This window comes from Mesoplodon bidens, assembly GCF_964165515.1.
Source record: "Mesoplodon bidens genome assembly, chromosome: 8".
NCBI lineage: Eukaryota > Metazoa > Chordata > Mammalia > Artiodactyla > Ziphiidae > Mesoplodon > Mesoplodon bidens.
Genome location: NC_138165.1, coordinates 34697054 through 34713818, shown reverse-complemented (window position 1 = coordinate 34713818; position 16765 = coordinate 34697054). Strand labels below are relative to the sequence as shown.

Genomic DNA, 16765 nt, shown 5'->3' with positions numbered 1-16765 from the left:
GGAAGAAAACCAGTGAGCTTTCAGTAAAGGTTATAGGTTTCCTTAGTAAAATTGTGTTTTTAGAAGAATGACAATAGAGCCTTTGTTTTTTCTGAGTTCTTTCATGAAGCAATGTGAACAAGTGCTTTTCTCTAGTACATCTATCTTTAGGTTCAAATACACAAATATAAAATAGAAACTTTGTAAAATATTGTTCACTAACACATTACAATTTCAACATTTGCTCAAACTAAATTTCCCTTAGAAAATTTTGTAATGCTATATGCTGTAACATTAGTGACAGGTTTAAGAAAGAAACTGACCCTTCCACAAACACACAAACTGAGCGGGTGATGCATTTGAACCACTAGAAGACGGGGTCACTGGGTGTAACCCCAACTAAATTGTTTACTGCCCAGTACTCAGTACAAAATAAATGAATAGTGTCAGACATTAAATACGAAACAAAAGTATGTCAATTAAAGTGTTAACCAAAGACATTAACAAACTACAGAGTCAATGAAAGTTATCATATCAACTGTAGATCAGCTAGTTTGCATCCATCTTACTTCTTATCACCCTAAGTACCATCATGTTCCCAAGGAAATGTTTTGAGTACCACCAGGCACATATTTGCACACTGCCTGTTTATCAGAGAAAGGACAAAATACAAAGAAATGCCTTTGGATATGCTGATTTCCCATGTTCAACCGAAGGCTGAATAACCAAGTGTCAATCAACCCTATGTTGTCAAGAAGTTGATTTGGAAGTCTCCACATCTAATGTTTTATGATTCTATACCCTCGAATTTTTGTAACTGCAAAAAACAAAAGGAAAAAATATTTAAATATGTAAAACATAGTGATTTGAAGCCATGTGTTACTGCCTGTAATCAAAATAGGTTACAGAGTTTTGTTAAAGATACCATTATAATGTTGTTTTTATAAAATAGTTTAAATGCTCTCCTACCCAGAGATATAGGAGAAAATAGAATAAATGACTGTAAGCCCTTTCTTAGGTATATAATTATATAACTATTCTTTCAGAAATGAAAGAAGATTGTAAAGTCTTCCTTTAGTAATTAAAGAATACAGAAATTTCCTTTTTTTTTTTTTTTTTTTTTGCGGTAGCGGGCCTCTCACTGTTGTGGCCTCTCCCGTTGCGGAGCACAGGCTCCGGACGCGCAGGCTCAGCGGCCATGGCTCACGGGCCCAGCCGCTCCGCGGCATGTGGGATCCTCCCGGACCGGGACACGAACCCGTGTCCCCTGCATCGGCAGGCGGACTCTCAACCACTGCGCTACCAGGGAAACCCAGAAATTTCATTTTTTAACGAAATACACAATTTTAATATATCTGTTCTTTAAATACTTTTAAAAGCACCTTCCAGTTTTTTTAAGTAAGATTAATAAAAGATGAACCAAGTGACAGTCTCCTACATTTCTATCGATTCATTTCACCAAACATTTATTGAACACCTATTATAGGTCCTGCTCTGTATACACATGTTGAGGAGATTAAAAATAAAAAAATGAATCAGATGTAGTCTGCTCTCAGGAGTTTACAATTTCATAAACGAGCAACACAAATGCCCAGCAATCTATAGAGGAAGAAAAATGATGGCAAATGATTGAAAGGAGATGTTTTAAGTGATTAAGGAATATCAAGCAGACGTTGAAATGGATCCTCATTAGAGTGGCTCAGGAAGTTTTCATAGATGATGCAACATTTGAGCTAGATGTCAAAGTCCTGGTAGGTTTTCGACAGGTGGAGGAGAAGAGCATTCCAGGCGGTAAAAAGAAGACGAACAAAGATTAGTTAGGGATAAAATAAAAAAAAGATGGAGTTGCTTCCAGTTTGATAAACATCCAACTTTCATACTGATCTATAATTTTGACATATTTTAAAAGAGATCTGAAGTCCCTAAATCCATTACTGCTTAAGTTAATCTGCTTGTCAGTCTATTTATATCTCTTACAGGGAGAAAGCACTGGCTAACTAATACTCATCAACTCTCAAGGTATTAGAATTGCTGACACATTGCTTGTAACCAATTAGTAAGCATATTTAATGAATGGTTACCATCCCTCCTGAAGGGCTTAACAAAGTGATAAATGGTCCTTGAGCTCCCTTCATTATTTTCGAGACAATTTCTGGAGTTTCTTAAAGAGAAACAAAAAATCACTCGGCCATTGGCCACCAGCAAGGGTCCAAGTGACTCAAGCTCACTAGTCGATGACCAAGCAATCATGAATTATATAGAACTGGAAAAAAAATCTTAAGAGTCATTGGATGAACCCTCCTTTGAGGTTCAAAGAGGCTGAAGGACTTACTTAAGGTCACAAATATGATAGACTGTTGGCGTCTGCTGCTGTCACCATTGTCACTTTCCTGAGGTACTCTTACCAGCATGGTGGCAATGTTCCTAAAATTCTTCATAGATTGTTGTTGAACGTTAGCCAGATAGTGAACTATCTCTAGTACATATCATGAGTACATTCAATTCTAAATAGATGTCTCTATTTTTGTGACTTCAAACCAGGAAGAATGAAGTTTTTAAAATTAAAACTTAAAGCAAAAAATGTAAGAGCTCATGAAATGTATAAATTTTTGGTTCAGCAAAGTGATTCTCAATCCTAACTTTACATTAGAATCACTGGGGTAGAAAAAGAAAAAAAAAATTGGTCATCCCCCAAAACTTCCATCTAACTGGTCTGAGGTGGGGCTTTGACAAATTTTGTTTGGTTTGGTTTGGTTTTGGTCATTAACGTACAGCTAGCATTTACAGGGTAGATACAGAATTTATCATCAAACTATGCTCAAATCAAATTAAATCATATATCTGTCTACTTTAATGATTTGACTTCTATAATGGCAATAAATTCATTATTTCCCAAAAAGAAGTCTTAATAAAGATATATCCTAATCCTCAGTAGATGTTCTTCCATAACTTCATTTGAGACATAACCAAATTGAGTATGTGAGGGAGAAGAAAGAGTCTAAGAGTAATATGAATCATCTTTAAAGGCATGTATACTTTTTACACTTTTTTCAAATTATAAGGAAGAAAAGGGGGTATAGTTCTTTTAATTTGGGTTATCACAAATCCCATACATCCAAGATTTGGTATAGAACTTTCCATTTTAAAAAAGAAGAATATAATTTGTTTAGATAGTGCTGTGTGCTAATTAATAAGCACTAGTCACTAATTCCTAACAAATGAGGTTTTCTCACATAATTATATTAGGATCTGATTTTTTTAAATTGCCAACCTCATTTTTAGCAACAGCTACACGAAAACAGCCCTTACCCTTAGTTTCCTTAACAACATCCCTAATTTTTTTTTGCCTTTAGCTCTTTCCTCATTCCTACAAGTAGTCTTTCACCCTCTGTCCATGCCAAAAAACACTGCTACACTTTCCTCCTAGTACACAGCCCAATAACCTCTTAATTAATTCAAGCTACCTCCTCATGATCTAAATATCATATTCCAGTGGCTCAAGTGAAATTTGATTTTCCAGCTGATCAAGTAATAAACAGCCCTACAGATAAATACTAGAAAGAAAAAAAAAAGAGAGAAAAAAATCTCAGCCCCTCAAAACAGTACACAGGTATGGGTAAGAATGAATTCCAGGAGCAGGAAGATGGATGAGACAGCAAGGTTTCTGGTGAGTTTGCAAACAGCAAAACAGATAGAAAACCATTCCCCCACTGGCCCCAAGCACAAGGACACCTGTAAAGTTGGCTATTAGAATTTATAGATAAATATTTTTAAAATGTGTATTTAGGTACACATGTGCATTACAATTATACACCAGCAACACCTCCTAGATTGTAACTTAGTAGTAGTGGCATTTTGATATAGTAGCATAGATTTCAAGGAAACGGAATTATATTGGGGTAAAATTGGGGATTTTTGCTCATCATTATAAACAAACCTATACCACAGGTTGTACTATTCTGAGTATTTTTAAAAATAAACAATATAAAATAGTTTCCCGTAAGGTCTTTTTATTTGATGCCACAACAAAATAAAACAAGACACAAATCAAAAAACAAACAAAACAAGTATTAGTGCATTGTATGCACTCATTGAGGACTTATTAAAAGAACATAGCATAATAAAGAACTTCCAATATTTGATTTTTTCCCAATACTTTTACAGCTTAAACATTATTGATAGAGATTTCACCCACAGTAAAAAAAAAAAAAAGAAAGAAAGAAAGAAAGAAAGAAAAGAAAAAAAAAAAATCCCAAAAAGGATTTTGCATAGGTACAGATTTTTTCTCTTTCTAGAAAGATACTACTACTCAGTCTAAACACCTATTTCTGAATAAGATTATTTAGTCCTACTATCTTACCATCCATAAGTAAATTAGTTGATTAGTTGATTGGTACTCTTAGAATTACATAAAACATATTTTTCCAATTAGGGAACACATATTCTTAGTACATTTAAAATCTTCCCATAGAAGGAACAAGTGCTGTTCAATTCTTAGTACATTTAAAATCTTCCCATAGAAAGAACAAGTGCTGTAGGCTTATAAAGGTCCTTCTCGTTTGTCAGACAAGGACTCAGGCCAGGCAGGGTCCCAGTGTCTACATTTCGGTCATATCAGTGTTCCCCTCAAAAATGTTGCTTAATTTTCTGAATAATGCAAGCGAAGATCTCTCTTTAAAGAACTTCATACCAACACGATTGGAGTGGAACACCATGGTAAGAGGGGGTGGCGATTAGACCCATATTTTTTGTAAGTGGGGTCGAAAATTGACTCCAGATTTGTGACTCATGAAAGGAAAGCCACTTTTAATACAGATGTGCTTTAAAAAGTAAAAATGGCTATTATTCTTAACAAGTTACATATTGAGTATTATTCTTTAAAAATGACTCATAAAATATCTTTTTAAGTACTTAAAGTCATGATTATGTTCTACTCTTTTACTTCTGCTTGAATGTAATTTTTCATTTTCCAGGAAAGGACACATTTTCTAACTAACCCTGTTAACCTAATTACTCATAAAGAAATACCAAAAGTGTCCCTGACATCAATACCTTCACAAAGAAATGTATCTGTGCACATGCACAAGAGCATCTTCCTTTTAGATAATCAAAACTGTAATTTTTACTTAAAAGACTCTTTTAGATCCATGTAATTCCTGGCAGTAAAATTTATCACAAGCACTTAAAGTGTGCAAACAGTAAGACTGTCCTATTCATATCCTTATTTCTTCACATATTTAAATCCAAAAGTATTAACTGTTAAGCTTAAAAGACTAATAGGACTCTGTTTATTTTATGGTATTTGTTTGATCTTAAATGGGTATTGTAATGAAAATGCCTTCAATCTTAAAGGAATCTTTTATCCTACTCAGAATAATTATCTTGTAAGATTAAAATCAGTGAATCATACCTAATTAAGATTTATAATTTAGCATCATTCAGGTATATGATCTAAGAGAAAGAGTTTATAATCTTAACTTCAATTTGAAATGGAAAGGGAGAAGAAGTGAATAAAAGGGAAATAAACAGTTCTTTGGGACACAAGGATGCACTAATATTGCCACGTATTTACCCAGATTCCTAGTTTAATCTTTTTTAAAGCTGAACAACTAATATGAAAACACAACATACTAAAGGATAGGAGTAAGGTGGGAGACGACGGTTCCCAAATTAAATTATACTACTAGAATTTGTAGATAGGTTATACAACATAGAATATTTACACATATGCATTGTGGCTAACTACCTCTTAAAAAAATTCAAATTTACAATGTCTTTAATGCAAAAGGTTTCTAAACTGTGGGGTGAATTTATAATTAAATGGGACACTGTTGTAATAGTTATTTCCAATCCTTTCATTAAAGTACATGTCAACGGAGAGAGCAATGCCTCGTTATTACACAGGGCAAAGATTTTTCTTCTTAGGTCTCATATATAGGATTTCTCTCCACCAAGACTAACGAGGCATTCAAAATAAGTTAGGTTTTTCTCTTTCTTCAGAAATATCTTTAAAGCTCCCTCCCCTCCATCAGTCTTGGATTACATAAAAGAATAGTTACTTTTCTGAGCTCTTTGATATTGTTCTTCCTGGCAGAGTCATCTGATGTGGGAAATATCTTTTGAAAATAAATGGTGCAACTTCAAGTACACTCAGATCCATTACTTGCTGGACATTCCATCGTATCTGAAAAAGCCGCTTGACTTCAAAATTTAGTTTTAGGGATCTCAATATGAAGCTTGATCTCATTGAGAAGTATCTCGGGAAGCAACAATGTAAACGTTTTATCCACCCATCAAGTAGGCTGTTCAAACCAAGGCGGAAAGGAGTCACAGATGGTGACTACATTTTTCAGGGGGAAGGGGATTGTTCTGGTGTAAGTTCAGAAACGAAGTTCACCGTTTGAATATAACATCCTGCAAAGTTAATGTTACTGCAAGAGTTACTTTCCATCTTTAACACAGCCGTCACCACATGTTTATACAGCTACAATACCACTTCCTAATGTCAAAATATCAATATCGCTGCTACTATAACAAGGTAATTATTTTTGTGTTTGCCCATCTTCCCTGACTCAATGAGTTGTGCTTTTATTTCTCAATGGTCAGAATTTTCTATATTTTTAGATAACTTAAGATTCTACATTAAAAATACTTATTTCACTTGTGCTTGAAACTTAGGTGGCATAGCGGTACCAAGCAACAGAGAAACTCTCAGGCTCCTATTTCAAATCTTACTAAAATCCTCCCACCCTAATCGTTCTGTGCCTGGGGAACACATATTTAAGTATGTACCTGCCTGCAAACAATTACAAAACAGAGTTGCTTTTAAGAATATCTGCACAAAAATTCAGGTGATATATGGGAGCACATTAGGCAAAAGGCAACGTAAGATAAAGGCAAAGATTTCAGTCACCAGTTCACATATAGAAAGAGCAGAAGATACCTAATGGTCCAATTTTCTCACTGAGGCTCTTACTCAACAACCACTAGCATCTCTTTAGGCAGAGGCACGTGGAATCACTGTGGACTGGTCAGTCTCCACGTAGGAAACCCAGTGACTTCCACAAGGTTTGTGGGTAATGAAGGCAGGGCCTGCTTCATTGCCCTGTGACCTGGACAGGCCCATAGGTCTCCCACAGAGAAGGGCCCTGCACTTGGTTTAATCTTCTGCTCTTGCTGTCTTGAACTCTTAATAATTTTTGAACAAGGTGCCCCACATTTTAATTTTGCACCAAGCCCAGAAATTATGTAGCCAGCCCTAGGTGAAGGTGACAATGTGTGCTGACGGTAAGGATCGTAAATCAGAAGAATTGTAAAAAGTTTACAGCAACATCTAGAAACCCATGGCTGTACATTATACTACTTTAAAATTATTATTTTGAATGTTACTGTTTCCATGAATAATATTTCCTAAAACCAAAGCATGAAAGTAGAGGTCACTCATTCTCAGGTGAGTTTACTGTCACAAGTATATGGCATTTAATCAACTGTCAGTTGCTTAAAAAGCATCCAATTGACATAAGGCAAACATTAGATGAGGGGGAGGTGTGTGTTTTTGGGTTTTTTTGATGAGTAAAGTAAAATTCAGTTTCTGTTCTCTTGCCTGCAATATATCCACAAGTGGAATGGAATAAATGTATAAATTACCAGCCGAAATAAAAACTCATAAGCAAGGAACTGGGTAAAGGTATTCTCAATGTTAAGATATTGGGGAAAAGAAAACATAAATTTTATAAGTATTTTACATTACATTTTCTACAGTAAGAAAATGCTTTTTGTAAGTTATATATCACTTACTCATATGAAAATAAGAACAAAATCTAACAAGAAGCAAACTTTCCAATCTTACTTAAAAAATACTTTCTAAAAAAGATTTCCCAGCTTAAAAGTATAAATACTGAAGCCAGGTTGCAGGGTAAAAAAAGTTTAACCTTGGGCCTTCATGTGATAAATCATGCATTTCTACTTTCAAGATGTATCAGTTTCAAAAATGATTGCAAGCAGTAATGCTGTCAATGCTTTGTGAAAGTCATAGTAGCTCAAATATAAGCAAACATATCCATTTATACATATACTCAACGTAAATACTTCTGCATTGAAATTCTCCTTTGAATTCACTGCTTCTAATATACTCTGAAAGCCCAGCCCACCATATGCAATGTTAAGCACAGTGTCAATATTCAGGTAACAAGACAACAAGCAGATTTGTTGCATAACGTATGTAAATATTATTAACAGAAACTGCCATACGATATCTCATGTCTGGACGGTTTCTGATCACCTATCTCTTCTGCCTCCTCAGTCTCCTAACTAAGACTGTCGTCAACAGGTACGGCGCACTCCTGTGCTGTGCTGATGCAGAGCTCCTGAGCTGGCAGCTGTGCTGCTGCCCTGAGGAAACTTTGCATACCCACCTGCTTTTGATTTGCTTCCAACTTATCAGTACAATTTATTTTTATCATATTCTTGCCTACCTTTTATTTCCACTATCTGCATTTCTTGCAGTAAGCATCCCTCAAGTACAACTGCCATTTAAATGATAACATCAAAAATATCAAAAGGATCAGTAATCAGCAATCATGTTTCAAAGCAGCTAGGCTTGAAATTTCTACCATAAGTTAAATGAAAAAGCTGATAAAAGTTCAAGTTTAGGGGGAAAAAAAGGAAGAAAATTACAAAATTCAACCATGAAAAGCACTTGCTAAACAGGCATTTATTTGCAGTCTTAAAAAAAAAAAGTCTTTCATTTTAATAGATTTTTTAAAAATTAGCTATAATCTGTTATGTGTGTGAGACAGAAAGAGAAAGAGTTAAGTGAAAGGTGGAATAATTTTTGGACTTGAAGTCTTCCAAGTAGTACCCCAAAAGAATATCTAAGTTCAATTGATTTTAAAACATTAACTTTTGTATATCTCCAAAGAGACATTTTTATTGCATTTTTTTAATTGAAAGAAAAAAACTGCATTGTTTTCTGTGCCACTTGTTTATTCTAGTTTATCAGTGACCAAAGATTAAAAAGCAGATATGCTGATTAATCACGTCTTATCGATCAGTAGCATACGTCAGTATCTCACACAAATGTCTGCAGAACAATTTCTCCCAATCAAAAATTTATAAATCGAATTAAATTCCTGGTAATTAAAATTATTAGCTCTACAAAAATAAATGTACTTTACAAAAGAGGTACATGAAATTTGTACTCAAAAATATCAAAAGCAAAACAGCAAACATTTCTATCAAACCAAGGTTCTAAGAACAAACTAGAAAGTACAAAACATAAAAGCCTGCAATTGTTTCAAATACACCTAGCAATTCTGCTGATTTTGGACCATTAAAACTGATTACTTAATTAGGCAATCATTCAAGGCATCCAAACACTCACAGCCCAAAACAGGGAGTTATTAGCATAGCCGTCTTCACCTTGAGATGAAAATTCTGAAAAATGTTGCAGACACTTAAACTTTCAGGATCTGTCCCCATGCGTAAACTAAGCAAAATATTAAATTCTAAAAGGTGACATGCCAAAACTCAGGAAAAAAAGAATTTACCTATAATGATACTGCTCATCTGTTTTTTTTTTCAGGTGGCTAATATTTTAAACTACCTTAGAAACGTCAAGTTATAATACAGATGGTCTCTAGATTCTTGGAAGTACTACTCCCTTTCTCCCCTCTGGTCACACTCTTGTACTAGCTAAAAGTAATTAACAAATATTTTGCTCTCTTGTATGCCTATCAGAAGTACCAGCCTCCAAAGTTCCTGCCTGACATGAATAAAAACAATAGAAAGACTTTCTATTTATGGTAAAAAAAAAAAAAAAAAAAGTACTGGAAACTCAACCGCAGGAGTCTTTAATATAACTGAGGAAAAAACTCTATGTTTTCACTCAGAGACATTTTTAAGAATTTCACTGATTTGGTGCAGTCAGGAAAAAGAAAAATATTCCATTTTCAAAAAAGACGGTTCCTGAAATAATTCTGAAGTGACCCTATAAACTGTCTTTTTAGGAGAAGAAAAAAGAAAGTCAACTCACACATACAGCTTCCAAACAGAAGTCTTACCCTCTTCCAGGAAAACAACAATGAGACTTTATTACCCTGCTATGATTCTTTCATTTCAGACATGATTAATTAGCAAGTATTATACTTCCCAAAACTCCCACCACACTCTTTGTGATCCATCAGCCTAGTTGTTGATAGACCCATGTGAAATAGCAAGTAGCCACCAGCAGTAAAAGACAAGTACCCAAAAACTCTATTTCAAAGAAGGAACACCTCTCTCCTAGCTTTGCCTCCCAAAATGAAACAATCTGCTTTTAACTGCTTTCCCGAAAAAAAAATTTTTTTTAAGTTGGTCATTTTCTTAATAATACCATTTAAAATTCGAATAATGCATGCAACATATTCAGTATTTAAGAATACATGGCATATTTAATCTGCTACCTACCTAAATTTTTAAGCTGAAATTCTGAAAGACTTGTGAGTTCCTATAGTTTATATTGATAATGATCCACACGCACAGTTAATAAACAATAAAGATGATGTGAGCAAGCATGTTTTGGGAAATGGTTTTCATAGGAAAAAATGTTTCTTCCCCCACTAAAAAAAAAAAAAGCTATTATGTCACACATGTAATGAAGATGCGAAACAGAAATACAGGACTAAAAGGCAACACGAAGAGAAGAGAGGCACTCTACAATCTGAGTGAATGAAAACTCTGATTCTCTGTATATTGTTCTAAAACAGTTTCAAAATAATTTTCCCTTTAAAACAATCATTTTCAAAATGTCCATGTGAACCAAGAATCCGGCCATAACTGAATGTACTATAAATATGTATTTGAACAACTGTCAATTTATAAAGGCTGGGGTTTCCTCTTAAGCCTTTCAACTATTAGGTCCAAAAAACTTCACACATAGTACAATACTAATAAATAGATCTTGTTGGTCCCAGGAAACATTTTTTAAAATCTATTCTGGTCAAAATATCCTTGCTTTTTTTTCCCGTTGTATTAAATTTAGGATCAAAAACATCAAAGCAGCTTCCACCTCAGACCTAACTTTTAGAGGATCAATGTGACAAGGCAGTCCCTGATAGATGTTTCTCTTGATAAACGACTTGTTCAAAAGAGACATTGTAGCTTTCATTTCCTGACCACAACACACTTTTAATTTGCAACAGCAGAGCTGCCAGAGTGTGAACCCTTGTCCACTTTCCAGCCTTTTAGGTTTGTAGCTCTGGTTCCTATAGGCCACACATTTGAGACAAACAAAATCTAAAAATAATCAGAGTAATAGAATTACAAAACAGGAGCCACTTATGCCACTCTATACATATGCACAAGTGTCTACTTTATAGATTATATATAAACTTTGTCTCTGCAGAATTCTAATGTATAAAAACAAGCTTCCTGAATGAATATCACTTGCGCAACTGGGCATTTAAACACAGAGGGAAATAAATTATGTGACTATTATTTAATAGTAAGCAGAGACTGGGGGGGTAATTTATACACTTAAATCTGCTGTTAAATGTCGTGAATTATATGATTGCCTACCCCAACGTGTTTTTTACATATTACTGCAATAATTACTATTACTACTACCCAGAAATCACATTTAAGTATCAATACGGTGAACAGTCAAACCATCCAATTTCTGTTCTCAGCACATTGTCCGAGCTCCGATTTAAAATTTATAAATGTAATATCCTCCTCATCACAGGCAGCAGCCCAATCTGCTCTGAATATATATTACAGCTTTAACATCACAGAGGGAAATCGCCCATCTGGCAATCCCATTCGCTCCAACAGCTCTGGGGGAAAAAAGCTGTGCTCTCTCCTCCTTAAAACATTTCTCAGGGCAAATTATGTGCATCTAAAATAAACAGTCTTCTTATTGATCGCTTCAAAGTCAACAAGTTCCAAATGCAAAATTCAATCAAATCCTTCCTATCATGTAAGAGCGGTGTGTGTTTAGCTCAACAGTCACCAGAGTCCAACCAGAAGTGTCTGTCGCGCATCGGCTCTTATAGTCCCTTTCCTTGTATTCACATTTGTGTTATGAGAGAGCAGTAACCACGGCCACATTACAGACCCCTGGCAGCTATCCCCACTGCTATTTCTTTCTTTCATATTCTCCCTTTCCTCCTTTCTCTCTTTTCAGGGTGAATGCATGGTGGTGCGGTATATGTAACAAAAACAAAAACAAAAATTTGTTTAAAGTGGACACATATCCTTTGGTTATGCAAAATACTTTTTAACATCTTTTTGTTGTTGCTTCCTCCTAGTCTTAATTGAATATCACAAAGTGTACACACGGTCACAAGAGCTATTGAAAACCCCCTCTCACTCCATTTATCTGACCTCTTTTTTTTTTTTTTTTTGGTAATGAAAGAGGAAAGAGAGATTTCAAACAAAGTCAATTTCAGTGCCTGATTATTTAATTCTGTCACAGGTTAAAAGTAAAAAGCGCTGACAGGCAGACAAGTGAATGGCAAGGAAAAAAACAAAACAAAACCCTACCACTGTTCCTTAAAAGGCATTCAGGACTTTAAGCAATCAAAATACATTTTTTTATTTTCATGTAAAAGATATCCGTTCACTCACCCACCCACCCAAAAAAAACACACTCAGAAGAAGTGATTACTCCACAAAGTGCAATCATTGAGAGAGCAGAGAGTCAAATTGCATTAATAGATTGAGAAAAAAAAAATTTCATCCACTTCTCTGTGTGTACATATATACATACACTTTCATTAGTAAGCAGTCTTTCCCCGCACTCCCGCCCTCTCCCCTCTCCACCCAGCCCCCTCCCCAAAAAAACTGCACACTGAGTTTAACTAATTTACATACCATTTGACTTCAGCGGTTATATAGTGCATTACTAGTAACATGCAACTTTGGGATTACAGCTAAAACCGATAAAGGTGGACTCTAGCAATCTATTAATCAAAACTGAAATATACAAACAAGCGATAGCAAAAGCAAACAAGCATTTTGACAGATTAAAATATACATTATACATATATATTTTTTAAAAGGAATTATATATCATGAGCAGCTCCTTCCCAAGCAGAGTCTTCAGTGGTTTTATCATGCTATTTAATTTGTCTTTCCTATTTAGATGCAAAGGAAGTAAATTCCAAAACTGACATACCATAAACACTGGTGCTACTGATCATTTCTTGCTGGCAGCACAAAAAGCTGAATTGGATTTCTCACAAGCAGGAATTCCAAAGGTTGCTTTTCATTAAAGCCACTTTTCCTCTCAGCTATCAAATGTCACTGCCTTGAAACGTGGGCCCTTTCGTCAGGTATTCATTTAACCTACATGCATATAATTAAGGGGGAAAGCAACATCAACAAAAAGGGGATCTCAGATCACAGGAGAAGAAAGAAAGGAAAAAAAGCACATGACCAGGAATGCAAGTCCATGTCAATTTCACTCACTCCCATTGAAACTAACAAGAGCTCCGGGGAGGACGGTAATAGGATCAGTGGATTGTATATACCATTAAATTATACATCTTTCTCTCCCGTTCCTTGCCAACAATACGCCCACCACGCTGTACCCCCTCCAAGATGATGTGCTTACATTTTTCTGCAACCGATCTTCTGACATATTCACGTTCCTCCAGCCACGAGATTGTAATTTAACCTCAACTTTTTGTGTGTGCAAGATTCTTATTTACACTTCTTATTTACTTAGAAGTTAGTTCCCGAAGAAAGTCTAGCCCCACCCTATGGCTCCGCTTTCTTATTTTTTATCTTTGAAGTAAAAAAGATAGTAATAAATAAGCCCAATATAGCGGAAAACGAGATTCTTGCAATCGCGAACTCTTAATCCCACACTATTGTTACAATGATTAAGCAGCAAAAATATGCATTATAATGTTTCGGGGCTACTTTGTACAAATTAGACAGCAGGTTGGCGTACAGAATAGAAACGAGTGCAAATTAAATTTAATGTTTACGGCACAACTCGAAGATCTCTTTTCATTACGGTCTTGGATTTATTTATATTCTTTAAAAATTAAACAAACAAAAACAAAACAAATTTAAACAGCTGGTGGAAAACTACGAAGCTCCTCTTACCTGAACGCGCGGAGCGAAAACCCGATAGGTTAGCGTAGCATCGATCCGATGTGTTTGCTGATGAATGGAAGCTAGGGTTAAGTGAAGGTGCCTATGATTTGAAATCATTCCAAGTTTTTGAAGGGAAGACGGACTGCAGCCTCTGCCATGTTGGAATTTCAAACCCAAAACAGCTGCTTGGAAGGAGCCAGCATGCCAGAGGCTGGGCGCAGGCGCAGAGCGCCGCCGAGCCAAATTCAAATCACTTTCACACTAAGAGCCAAAGATCAGTTTTCAAAGGAGAGAGGGAGAAAGAGACGGAGGCTGCCGTGAGGGAGAGAAGACGGGAGGCAGTGGCGAGAGGCGGGCAGTGGAGAGAGACGGGCAGCGGCAGGACCGGGAGGGAGAGGGAGAGGCGCACGGAGCCCGCGGAGCTGGAGGGGGAGAAAGGAGGCGGGAGGCGAGCGGCGAGCGAGCTAGAGACGCGCCAGAGATTCATGGGCAGGGAGGGCTCAATGGCCGCGCCGCGCCGGCCGGCCGGCCGCTCGGGTCATGTTACACGGCCCGGGCCGCGGCGGCCGCCCAGCCTCGCCAACGCGCTCACGCGGCCCGGAGGGGGCCCCGAGGTCATGATTACAAGCGCGGGGACCGGGAGCTCTGCCGGCCCGCACTCTCAGGCGGCCCAACCTGGGGAAAGGGAAGCGACGCCTCGGGGGGGAAGGGGCCTTTCTTTCCCACGCGTGACCGGCCGGCCCTGGCGCTCCTAACCCGCCTTAAAGGGCTCTCCGGCACGCCGCCCCTCCCCGCCCGCTCCAGGCCCTCTCGACAGCTGCGGCCGGTTCAGCCTTCCCCACCCCCAAGACTCGCGCACAGGACGGGATCTGGCCCCGAGAGCCGGGACCTCGCCCGCACTCTCCCCTGGGCCCCCAGCACCAGCCAGAAAATGACTTTATCTGCCAAGAGGAGGGAACTTGGGGCCGGGGGGGGTGGGAATCCGAATTAACCCAGCTCCCCTCCCCCGCTGCCCTGTGAATCAATAAAATCCGGAGTGGCTAGGTGTGCGGTCCACTCTTCCGCTCTCTGGCTCCCCTCCCTACCTCCCCCAGGCGGCTCGGGCAGGGGAAAGCAGCGCCCGGGGGCCCCTGGTGCGGGCGGCTGGTGCGCAGGCACAGACGTTAGGCTTCTGCTTTCCCAACCCCCTTCTATGGAGCAATCTAGGGACCCAGGAGTGGGAAGAGAGTAGGGGCTTTGTGGCGCTGGGAGCTGAAGAAGAATGAAATGTGCAGTTGAGTGTGTTGCTGCATCCCAGGGAGCGGTGCAGTGCTGATTGTCTGTTGCTGAGATAGCCTTTTGTTCGGAACATAAGGTTTAAGAAACACGCACACGTTTTCTGGGGTCTCTTGTTAGATGTAAATGTGCTGCATCCAGACGCTTACTATGCAGTGTAAGCTCAGTTGGTTTACTAATCACCCCGCCCCACCCCCAAACAACCAGAATCATTTGAATGGGAACCTCATTCAGACTTCTAGGCTGCGAGTATTGCCTTCAACCTATTTCATTCTAGACTAGCCAACCATCCAACTGAGATAATAAAGCAAAACAATAACATTTGATCATGATGTCTACGAGATAATGTGCCCGGCAAAGTTCTTTGGAAATTGTAATGAGAAAGAGAGTGAGTGAGGTAATAATTTCTCTTCGTTTACATTAAATAGGACTTTAATAGATAAATGGTAAGTTTATACTCTGGCCTGGTGGACATCCGGTCCTCTATATTTCAAATAAGCTAAGAATGAAAGAGACAAATTAAATATTGGACCAGGAGCCCATCAAGCTGAAAATGTTATCTGTGAAGGCTGGAACTGAAAATATACTTGTTTAGGGCTGACCCTCCTCATAACGAACGGTATTCACATTCCCCCCCGCTTCTCAGCTATAGATTTAATAGACTAAATTACAGCTCTCCAGATGATGAAATGCAGCTTTTAAAATATACCAACTATGTACTGCGAAATTAATTTCATTCTCCTTCTGTGATTTCCTTACCTTACGGATAGCTATTGAATGGATGCATTTAGCTAACACAAGAGAAAGAAAAATGATTTTAGTTAAATCTAAGTAGATGACAGAATTTAAAAGACGAGAAAAGGTGATTCAAAATCTTACTAAATATTTCTAGGGAATGAAATCTCTATTTGGAATAGATTTGACCTTTCTGTGCTTTTTTTTTAAAAAAAGAAAAAACAGGCTTCAAAATACAACAGAAGAACTTTATTCTGATCTAACAGAGAACACTGAAACCCCTTTAGTTATATTTTACAAGATAGCTTTGAAAATGATATTATGAGAAGTTGCCCATTGGATTTCACCACAAAGGAATAAGTGTAGGAAAGTATCTATGGGTCACTGTTGGATTGAGTACAGATGAATTAAACAACAACAACTGTGAAGAATTCATAATTTCAGTTATTGCCCACGTGGAGAATGCTGATGAGAAGTCCTCTGTGCAATTCAAGCAAAACTGCTCTGTCCTTGTTTGTTAAAAAAAAAAAGTTCAAAGCTCATCAACCTTTAACACTAAATTCCTAGTACTGAATTTACAGTTCCTCATATAAACCAAAATACTGAATAAAATAGAAATAATGGAACGACCACTTGAGTAAAAAACAATGTATTTTGATGATCGACTTAAAGAAATTCATTTTCAATATTT

The 16765-nt window shown here is 37.4% G+C and overlaps 1 protein-coding gene across 2 annotated transcripts in view; it reads right to left on the bottom strand.

Moving 5' to 3' along the window:
* The window catches only part of FIGN (fidgetin, microtubule severing factor), a 129449-nt gene extending 114679 nt beyond the window's left edge, over positions 1-14770 (bottom strand). Inside the window, exons 1-2 of one of the 2 annotated variants that reach the window (XM_081242628.1) lie at positions 14074-14769; positions 13136-13305 (exon numbers count right to left, since the gene is read on the bottom strand). In XM_081242628.1, coding sequence (XP_081098754.1) covers positions 13136-13160 — 25 coding nt within the window. In that variant the 5' untranslated portion in view covers positions 13161-13305; positions 14074-14769. Of the gene's footprint in view, positions 1-13135; positions 13306-14073 lie in introns of both variants that reach the window. The other variant, XM_081242629.1, reaches the window with a different exon arrangement.
* Between the last annotated feature and the right edge of the window lie 1995 nt (positions 14771-16765).